General features: G+C 29.8%; 1 protein-coding gene across 2 annotated transcripts; it reads left to right on the forward strand.

Moving 5' to 3' along the window:
• The first annotated feature begins 3,661 nt into the window (after positions 1 to 3,661).
• LOC101205468 lies at positions 3,662 to 7,617 on the forward strand. Of its 2 annotated transcripts, XR_004214922.1 has the most exons (8): positions 3,662 to 4,142; positions 5,232 to 5,369; positions 5,457 to 5,525; positions 5,615 to 5,686; positions 6,368 to 6,444; positions 6,928 to 7,150; positions 7,246 to 7,346; positions 7,448 to 7,617. XR_004214922.1 is itself a non-coding variant. In XM_004151407.3 (7 exons), the coding sequence occupies exons 1-7, from the start codon at positions 3,741 to 3,743 to the stop codon at positions 7,285 to 7,287; spliced, it is 1,023 nt and encodes a 340-aa protein (XP_004151455.2). In that variant the 5' UTR covers positions 3,662 to 3,740; the 3' UTR covers positions 7,288 to 7,615. The 2 variants fall into 2 exon arrangements, 1 of the variants encoding a protein (XP_004151455.2); XM_004151407.3 differs by having other exon boundaries at positions 7,246 to 7,615.
• The last annotated feature ends 3,401 nt before the right edge of the window (positions 7,618 to 11,018 follow it).

The following is an 11,018-nucleotide window of genomic DNA, read 5'->3' on the forward strand; positions in this document are numbered from 1 at the left end:
TGATTTGTACGGGTAAGAGTGGTCAGATCGTTAACTCAAGAAGCTTATCATTTTGGGGAAAAGACTGATTGGGGAGCTGGGAACAGAATTACACAATATGAAATTCACTTTTTCCCTACTTTAGGGTAAGTAGCTGAGTGTTTCCTTAAATGGTGTGTCCATGTCTTGAACAAAGGGCCCTACCCTCTCTATGCCATGAGAGAGGTTTTTATTTATTGGTAGGACCATAAACAGGTTGTTCATTGGAGGAGCACTGGTATTTAAGGATTAGAGGTAACCCATGGGTAAAATGATAAATTGATCCAGCTGGTGTTGCGAACACTCGTGAAAGACTAACTTACTGTTATTAGTCTATATCCGTGGACACAAAAATATATCTAATGTGAGAATAGTTCAACTGTGAGTCTTTAGTGGAGTGTACACACAGTTAATGAATATTGATTAATGTGGTTAATGAGTTTAAACAATTAATCTCATATCGTTGTAGCTTCTGATCTGTAAGTCTATTAGGTCTCCTTTCTAGCTCATAAAGGATAATGAGATTTATTTATATGGGTTGTAATTTGAAATGTTCAAATTTACTTTGAGAATTAGTATAATGTATAGTAATACATTATAATATAAAGTTTATCAAACTTTATTATATAAATTTAATTTTGGATAAGATTCAAAATTAATTTATGAGAGATAAAATATTTGAATGAGTTTATATATTAATTTAATGTAAATTAGATTCAAATTAAAGTTATCCATGAGAGAAAAATTATATTTGAATATGATTCAAATTTAATTTAAGTTACATATAAGATATTTAATTTAGCTATTAATTAATTGGAGAGTTAATTAATAGTTTTGTTTTATTTAATAAGAAATTGCAGAGATAGTAATTCAAATAAGATTTGAATGAAATATTAATTAAATATGATTTAGTTAATTATATTAATATAAATCTATAAGATATTAGAAAGATATTCATTCAAATAAAATTTGAATGAAATATTAATTAATTATATTAATATAGATGTATAAGATATTGGAGAGATATTCATTCAAATAAGATTTGAATGAAATATTAATTAAATATGATTTAATTAGTTATTAACTAATTGATTAATGGTTAATTAATTAGTAGATTTGATAATAAAATCTCATGATTCTCTTCGATTTCTTTTCCTATTCCAAGAAGGAAAGAGAATTATAAATATCTAAAAGAAATCAGTTTTTCTTTAACGAATTAATCAAGAAAAAAAGTCAAGGTTTTTGCTCTATGCAAAAAGAAAAGAGTCTCTCTTAAATACCTCTAAATTTTTTCCCATCCTAATTAATTCTCACAAACCAATCTTATCTTAGAGGATAGAGAATTCTCCGACCGGTAGTATCCAAATTTGGAGAATTAATTCGTAGATTCAGAGACGTCAATGAATGTAAGTTCTCTACAATTTTTAAATTAAAAGCATGCTTAGTTTTTAATTTAGAATTTTGATTCTAAATCTTTGTCAATGTACTGGTATTTTGAGATTTTCAAATTAAATTAAGTAATGGTTCTGTAGAATCTTCCACTGCCAAGAGGGCTTTCATCCCTTCAAAGAAACCCTTGGACATTGGATCTAAGAATCATGTTAGACAACAACACTCAAATAACACAACTCCAATAGCCCTAAAATCAATTTGATTTCAACCCTTAAGGTAGACTAGATTGAATTACTTAGATGATCTAACAAACCAAGGATTAGACAAAGTTAGAAACTCTCATCGATCATCGATCTTCAAAGCACTCCACAAACAAGACAGATCAATTCTCACTTAAAGGCTGCAAATATTCATGCATTTTATATAAAAAATACACACAAGAACAAAATTCCACATTTTAGAATTTTCAAATTTCATTCATCCAAATTTTTCTTTTTAAAATTTAAAAATTACAACTCCATTTATACTAATTAAACTATTGAATGAAAGATCACAACATTTAATTTGATGTCCCTTCAACTACTCTAATAAACGATAACAAACATAAAAAACGATAACAAACAAAAAATAAATACATAATTACTTAAACATCTAATTTTGTGACTTCTGGGTCCATTCACTCTCTTGCTTTCAATCTTTTTTTTATACTAATAATTATTTATTTTATAATTTATGTCATCTATTATTATTTTTAAATAACTTATCTTATTAGGACGAACACTCATAAAAAAACAAATCAAGTTATAATAATTAAGTTCATATGACATACTTAATGTTTGCAAAAATGACAAAAACAAAATATAATCAACATATACAAAATGTAAAAATGTCACAAATGTCTTTGCTACTAATACACATTTGATATACCAGATACACCTAATATCCTTTGACACAATTGATACACTTGATATATATTTGATACTTCTTGAAAACTTTTGGACCTTGATACACTTAATGAACCGTGATACTCTTTGATACACTCGATGCATAAACCATAATACTCTTTAATATATTGAATTCTCTTTGATACACCTGAAACACCTTGATACACAATACTTCTTATTATTCTTGATTCTTTTTTATATTCTTGATACAGTTAAATGTTTTACTGATCAATTTAATACACTTGATATCTTGCTAACAAACTTGTTTTGCTTCATTGGTACACTCAACAGATTTGATAGGCTTGATATATAAGTTATATGTTTGATACACCTGATGTACTGCATATACACTTAGTATTCTTGATTGATACACACTCGATTGATTAAATACACTTGATATGCTTGAAGTCCTACTTATATACTTGATACACTTGCAAACTTGATTGATATAATTGATAATGATTCATTTTGTTGATATACTTTTGTAATTATACACTGAGTTATATCGTTCATATACTTATTTAATCAATAAACTACTATAAATGTTGCATAAAATTTGAAAAATTGAAAATCACGTAGTACACGTAGTAAGTATATTAACCAACTAAGATATATAATATAAGTAGTACATCACAACATTAATATACAAAACTGATACAAAGTAAAGTAAAACAAAACCAATGTAAAAAAATAAAACAAAATTATTTGAAATCAGATTTAACTCAAAATATATACATCAAAGAAAGTAGAGAAAAGTCATAAACGAAGTTAAATTAGTCGAATCAACAACCATTATATTTTATATTGGAAATAATGTACTATTGATATCCTAAAATTAAGATTAAGATAGGAAGAACATATTGTTTTCCTCGTATAAGAAAGTATGACTAGAGTCTTAAAAAGGGGATAAAAAATATGTACGTTATTAAACAAATAAATTATTTTCTCGTAAGAGAAAGAATGATAAGGGTCTTAAAAAGTGAGTGAAGAAATAACTGATGATTATAACCTTAAAAAAATGGAAAAGAAATAAGTTATTAGAGAATGATTTGAGATAAGAAATAACTAACGTGGAAAAGAAATAAGTTATTAAAGAATGATTCGATAGAAGAAATAACTAACTATTATTCAAAAAAAAAAATTATTAGAGAATGATTCGAAAGAATAATAACAAGTTTAAGATGTATGAGAATTTTATGAAATTTGTAAAATTATAAAACAATGTTTTCTATTTACTATATAACATATACTTAAAATGGTAGCCATCACAATTTTTCTTATTATAAAATAAAAAGAGTAGATAATTATGTTCGGTGCATCGAAATTTGTAATAAACTAGATATAAACATAGGTATTCGTTCTCTCAATTCCAAATTCCAAATTCTAATGGCTCCAGCCCAAGTTCTCTCAATCCCAACCGCTAGCTTTGGTTTCCGGGCAAGGACCTCCGACGGACCAACCAGAACCATAGCCGCTGCCATAACTCAGAAGCCTCACAATCACAATCACAACCAAGATTTGGTTGTTGGATCAAAACTAGCAGCAGCAGATCACCCACATAGAAGGCCAACGAAATCGAGGGTGGACGTTGACCAATTGGTGAAATTCTTGTACGATGATCTCCACCACGTGTTCGATGAACAAGGAATTGATCCGACGGCTTACGATGAAGAAATAGAATTTCGAGATCCAATTACAAAATACGGTGACATAAGGGGATATTTGTTAAATATTGCTCTCTTGCGACAATTCTTTAGTCCTCAGATCATCTTGCATTGGGTTAAAAAGGTTCCTTCCCATTTCCCTTTTTATTATTATTATTGTTATATGCTTATTAATTATCTCCCTAATTATTACTGTATCCATTATTTGTCTGAATTTTGTATGTTACAAGATTTCAATTAGAATAAACTCCATCCACACCAGATAAATTCTCTCTTCTTCCCTCTTACCTTTCTCTCCCTCTACATGTGTGTTCGTCGACTTGCAGTAATCATGTTCCTTGCCAATGGGTTGGAACTTGGATTCATCTTCGGCATGTGGAAGAGGGTGCTGCAAAACATGTGAGAGGAGAGAAAAAATAGAAAGTAATTTAGAGAAAGGAAGACGAAGATGTTGAAAGTTGACCAATACTTAATTTGGTGAAACCTTGCCACATTCATTTTTTTGTACATTATATATATATATTTAATTGTGTTATTAAATTTTGATAAATAATCATATGTAACTTTTCAATTTGCATTATGCTTTTGTAATCCACTCTAATTATACATAATGAAAAAGAATAGAGAAATATTTGGAGTAAGTTTTAAAAAAATTAAAATATTTTTAAAATGAGGTAATTATGAGACATTTTGGTGAGATATATACAAACAGAGTGTAGTTTAGATTATATCTAAACATTTTTAAAAAAAAGTTTAAGAGATATTACAAAACGTTTTATTTTAGAAAGGATCACTACTTTGGTGTATTTTCATGGTACCTATGTTGGAGATCTAAATATTAAAAAAGAATTTCAAAATTGTTATATTTAAAAAAGTAACAATATTTTTAATGCATTTCGACTACCCTTATCATTTTGCAGCTCATTCCAAATATACCCTACCCAACAAGTATATGCCCTATCCAAGTATATTTGAGTATTACCCTTACCCAAGTATATATTATATTTATTGAAATACTAGAATAATCTCACATGGGCTCAATTATTTTTTTATGATAGATAAGTCAAATTATCTCATCAATAGCATGAAATTATGATATTTACAAACGATTCTAATCTCTAATACGTACGTTTAAATTTAAATTACTGATTAATATATGACATTAGAATTGATTTTACGCATATTTTAATTGATTAAATTGATTATTTTGTAGACAGGACCGTATGAAATAACAACAAGATGGACTGCAGCAATGAAGTTTGCTCTTCTACCATGGAAACCAGAATGTGTTTTGACAGGAACTTCAATCATGACCATTAATCCAAACACTGGCAAGTTTTGTAGACATGTGGTAATTAATTAATTAACATTAATCCTCCTTAATTCTTTATTATTACTAATTGATCATCTCATCCTAATCTTTTTCTTTTTTTTCCAGGATCTTTGGGATTCAGTCCAAAATAATGACTACTTTTCTATAGAAGGCCTTTGGGATGTATTTAAACAGGTTATTTTTTTATATATACTATATAGTCGGTGAAATTTTTATTGGCAAGATATGATTTAATTTTAACATATTTTTATTATTTTATTCAGTTTCGTTTTTATGAGACTCCAGAATTGGAATTGCCCAAATATCAGACATTGAAAAGGACTGAAAATTATGAGGTTTGTTTGTTTGTGCTGCATCTATTCTTTATTTGTTTAGCACATCGAGAAGTAAGGGCAATGTCATGATAAAAATGAGACGGTACTTAAATTGCAAGTTTACTTCACATGCTACTTTTAATTTTGTTTCTAACAAGTTACAAATTAACTAAACAATAAGGTGTTTGGGATTAGAAGTGAAATTAAGTTAGTCGAAATTAGTAAGTTATAAAATTGATAAATATTAATCTTGAAATCCACTGGTTGATTTAAGAATTCCATTAGATCTAAATATACTCTAAAAGGTTATAAATAGATTTATAAACTTTTCATTGTGTCAAAATGGGTTATTAAGCTTTATAAAGGTCTAACAAGCTATCTAAATTAAATTAAATTTGAATTTTGTTTCTAATAACTTGTTAAAGAAAAACCTAGTTTGTAACACTTGGATATAAGATTTTGTTTATATATATATGTGTGTGTGTGTGTGTGAAGTCAGGTAGACTTTGCATATTAAAAATTGTTGGATAGGTTTAGAGTATATAAAATATGAAAGTTTAATTAAGAATGTGCATGATAATTTTACAAAAATCTACAAATTTGAGCATTAAATTTATAACTTAACTCGGAATCATTAGTGTTTGGGACATTTCAATAATGTAAAGACATTTTTTGTCTATTGGATGTAAATGATTGATTCAGGTGAGAAAATATGGACCATTTGCTGCGGCAGAAAGAAGTGGAGAGAACTTGTTTGAGTGTGTCAATAGCATCGGCGGGTGAGTTCCCCTCCGGATCCACATCCTTCCAAAATGCTTCCTCTTTGATTCAAACAGAACCTACTCCCCACTTATGTTTGGAATCTAGATTCCACTTCCTTTGATAAACAATTTAGATCGTCTTTCCATTATACTTATTTACGCTTGATTGATATAACTATTTCATCTTTTGTTTTTTTAGCATTTTTATTAGCTCAAATTTAAATTATATAACCTTTCTAGAGAGGTCTAGATGTTTGATTATTTTCAATCTCTACGAAAAGAGAAAAGAAAACTGTTACCCAATGTTTTCATATTTTCTATATATTTGAATTCTTTGCTAAGTTTTCAAAAATAATTAAAGAACAGAAAGTTCATTTTGTTTTTAAATTTTGACTCTAGAAAGTAAAACGTTTGGAAAGAAAAAGTACAAAACAAACTACATATGTTATAGTTAAACTTTTCTAAATTACCCTATATATTTACTAACTTTTCTTTATTCAGTTGGGGAGATTGTAAAGAAGACGACAGAATCATGGAGTTGAGAAATAAAGGAGGGATTGCTGCAGTGTTGAATTTCAGTGGAAAAGCTACAGAAGAAAAGGTGAAAAACAAAGCCAAAGAATTAAGACATTATCTCAAAAAAGATGGCCTCAAAAGCGTTAATAATAATAGCTGTTTACTTGTACGTTACAACGATTCCAACCATACATGGAGTTTCGTAATGGTATATTTTTTGTGTACCTTTTTTCTTCTCAATCCTTTTCCATTTTTAATTTCTCGTCTTATTTGTTTTTGCTTGTTTGTTTGATTGATTCACAGAGAAATGAGGTGCTAATATGGCTTCAAGATTTCTCAATTTAGTACAACATGCAACTATGCAAGTCCAAACACGGCTTTCTGAATAACCCCAATTGTTTTATGTAAGTTATTTGATGTGTAATTAAATATTCGTAAGTCAAGTTGTTTGTTGCCTTATTTGGTTTGTCGATAACTATGAACTATTACTTGTCCCACTTTGTAGGTCGGCCATACAATTATGACTTTCAACGTCACTGTTTAAAAAATGTAATTTGATATGTGGATTGGTTAAGACTTCTAACGTTGTATTGCTTCTTAAATTTATACTCTATTTAAATCATGAAAAGGACGACCTAAATGACTGGAGCTTGAAAGTCGTCTCTCTTGATAATATCCAACTACGTATGTTAAAACAAAACTAAATTTCGTTCTTCTACGGTATATTTTAATTTTGTGGACTTGACTTGTGTTGCAAAAAAAAAAAACCTAAGGCAACACGAGAGAAGAAGGCGCGACTGATCGGAGCAGAGGAGATTGACGGTGGCGATTGATGCTGACGGTGGCGTTTAGGATCTGCAAGGTGCGGCGGAAAAATAAAAAATTAAAAGAAAACCAACCCAAACGGTTGAAGGGGTGATGAAAAAAGATTTGGAAAAGGGTAGAAAAGAAAATAATAACAATAATTGGAAAATAACATGAATCTTATCTAATTCAACATTTTCATTAATAGAAATCTTAACCGTATGAACATAATTTTTTATCGCATCAAATCATAAACACATAAATCCGCTAAATTCCACTCGTTTCATTCATCAAGGCGTCCACCACTCATCGTCGGAACCTGGGATTCTTCCATCCACCTCGAATTGCTTGGATTTGGAATTCATTGGAATTCACTTCACCAGTGTCTCGCGATAGACTTAGGATTTCTACCAGCATCTCGCAATAATCGTTCTTTAATCAAACCTCGGAGTCATTTCACCAGTGTCTCATTGCCTAGACCTGGAATTAACTTCACCAAAGTCTCACGATACAACCTCACCTACAACTGAGAATCACTTTCACCAGCATCTAGCTGACTAGCAATCAAATAAACAATTCATTCCTCGCTCAGAATTGGGATTCATTTCATCAGCATTTACCCACCTAGACCTGGGGTCCACTTCAGCCACTGTCTTACATTAAACCTGAGATTTCCACCAACATCTTGCGATACATCATACAACACCACACATCATTCAATCAATAGAGTCTACGAGATAAGAAGTGTTAACTCAAAAGCTTTACATATAACTCATCGCATCATATTAGTATATCATTCTCAAATGTTAATTATCAAACATAAGATTACAAAGAGTATGATCAATCATAAAGAATTTCTTTCATTTATGAAAGACCATTCATTTATTTATAAGGATCACTCTTAGAAATACTTAGCCTCGACTCTTTCCCTTTCTTGCTTTTATCCTTCTTGTCTTGCCTAACAATTTCCTCAATCAGCCTTTCAACACTCGACACTTTCTTTTAACAATTTATCCTAATGTTTAACATCTTATGCTCCCTTTCTTTCGATCCCTTTGATCCTATTTATAGTGACCTTTCAAATCCATGGGACATTTTCATGCTTTACACATGTCAAGCTTTGTTGGGATTTATGTTTTAAAACTCGTAGATTGTAAATATAATTCATTGATCGTTATTAATAAAGTGTTATTATTGTAATAATTGTTATTGATTATATTATTAGTTTTGTCTTAATAACCCAAATTCAATAAACTAACATCCTAAAATTGTTTAATGAGTCTTGAACAGTATATAGAGACATATAGGGATCAATATTCAAAATCAACTTAAAGGGTCTATATTATAGGGATAAGGTTGAGTATCTTATCCTGGTAATAGTATGGATACGGCTCACTTTGTATTTGATACAAACACAATGATTCAACGCGTTCATGTACTTGACATGCGAGTGAGGGTATCTTATGCAATGAGTTTGCATAAGATCAGACGACGAAATAGTAATCACTAGATGTAACTCCATTAACTAGTTAAGTTTCTATTTTACTAGGATGATCTAGGTAATTTAGTCTTCATCCTAAGTGTGTTATGAACTCCTGTTCGCGAGGGATTGTCCTTTGATTTGTACGGGTGAGAGTAACAAAATCGTCGACTCAATAAGCTTATCATTTTGGGGACAAGACCGAGTGAAGAACTGGAAACATAATTACACAAGATTAAATTCACTTCTTCCCTACTTTAGGGTAAGTAGATGAGTGTTCCCTTCAATAGTGTATCCAGGTCTTAAACAAACACTACAAGAAAAACTACCTACTATGACAGTTGTATGCATCCCAAATTGAAAGGAGGAAAGAAAAAACTGCCACGAAAGCTAAAAATTCGCGTTTTTGATGGGAAAAGACGAAATTTTTCGGGTTTCACTTTTCGTGACAGTTATTTGGTGTTATAAAATATACAAAAAATAATTGATTTAATTTATTAAAATAAAATTCATTTTAAATCAAAAGTTTATTAAAATAAGATTTTTTTCCTAATTCTAAAAACATTAAATAATTTATTTATTAAAATAAAACTTATAAAATATCTCAAAAACCTTTTCCCTAGCTCTTCCTCTTCTTCTTCGTCTTCTTCTTCTTCTTCTTCTCTTCTTCTTCTTTTTTTCATCTTCTTTGTGGAAGATCCACGTGTCGCCCCCCATTCTCAACTTTTCCTCCCTTTTGCTAAGCATCTCTCTCCCTCTCTCACGCACGCCGAGAACGATGTGACTTTTCGTCAATGACACGTCCGAAATTCTTCTCTTTCTCTTCTTTAGCCGACGCCACCACCCAACACCCCTTGCACCGCTGAACTCACAGGTGAATCTCAACCATTATTTCTATTGTTTGTATTTGTACAGTATATTAACTTCAAATGCTTTCATTTTACCCACAATGTGATATATTGGTGGTTCCTTTTATGGAAAACATTCCTCATAGTTTGACTTTTATAGGAGATATATGTTTGTTTTGTCTACCATCATATTCAATATTATTGTTTACGATCATTTTTCTAATGTGAATCTATATTTTTTCTTTATGGTTGGCTATGTGATGAAGCATTTTGATAGCTTACAATGTGTTTGATGAAATGCCTCAATGAAGCATTTAGTTGATTTTTAATTGTTTTTTATTCGTTCGAATTAGGAAATCAAGGCCAAGGAAGATTTCATAGTTGTGGGTTGAAGCTTTGAGAAAAAGAGAATGAAAAATGAAATGTGAGATTTTAAACTTTGATGATGTGTAGGGTCTTTTTGTTTGTCTATGCATTCCCCAAGTGAATATGAGTACTTTTGATTTTTCTATTGATCTTTTGTTTATGGTTGCTATTGAGATGTATCGTAATTGCATGATAGTTATAGCATAAACAAACTATATATATAAACTTGAACACAAGTACTTGTTATCTAACTCAATACTAATTTGTTGTAATTTGGTTACTCTTGATTTACTAGTGATTGAAGATTAAAAAAAGTTATGAACGTTTTCACTATGAGCAAGAAATAAAATTTTTATGTTGCTAATGAACTTATCTTGATTTATAGGAAGCTTTGATAAACCATCAATTTAAGCAAGATTAAGAAACACAAAGAACAAAAGTAAAACCCAACACTTTTTCATAATGTAATGTAATATAATGATAGAAGTACAAAGAATTAAGTTTGAGGGTTATACTCCTTTTACACTCATTTATACTGTCCACAATAACAACATCATATATGTGTATAGAATATCTTG

Source organism: Cucumis sativus, chromosome 1 (genome assembly GCF_000004075.3).
Source record: "Cucumis sativus cultivar 9930 chromosome 1, Cucumber_9930_V3, whole genome shotgun sequence".
Lineage (NCBI taxonomy): Eukaryota > Viridiplantae > Streptophyta > Magnoliopsida > Cucurbitales > Cucurbitaceae > Cucumis > Cucumis sativus.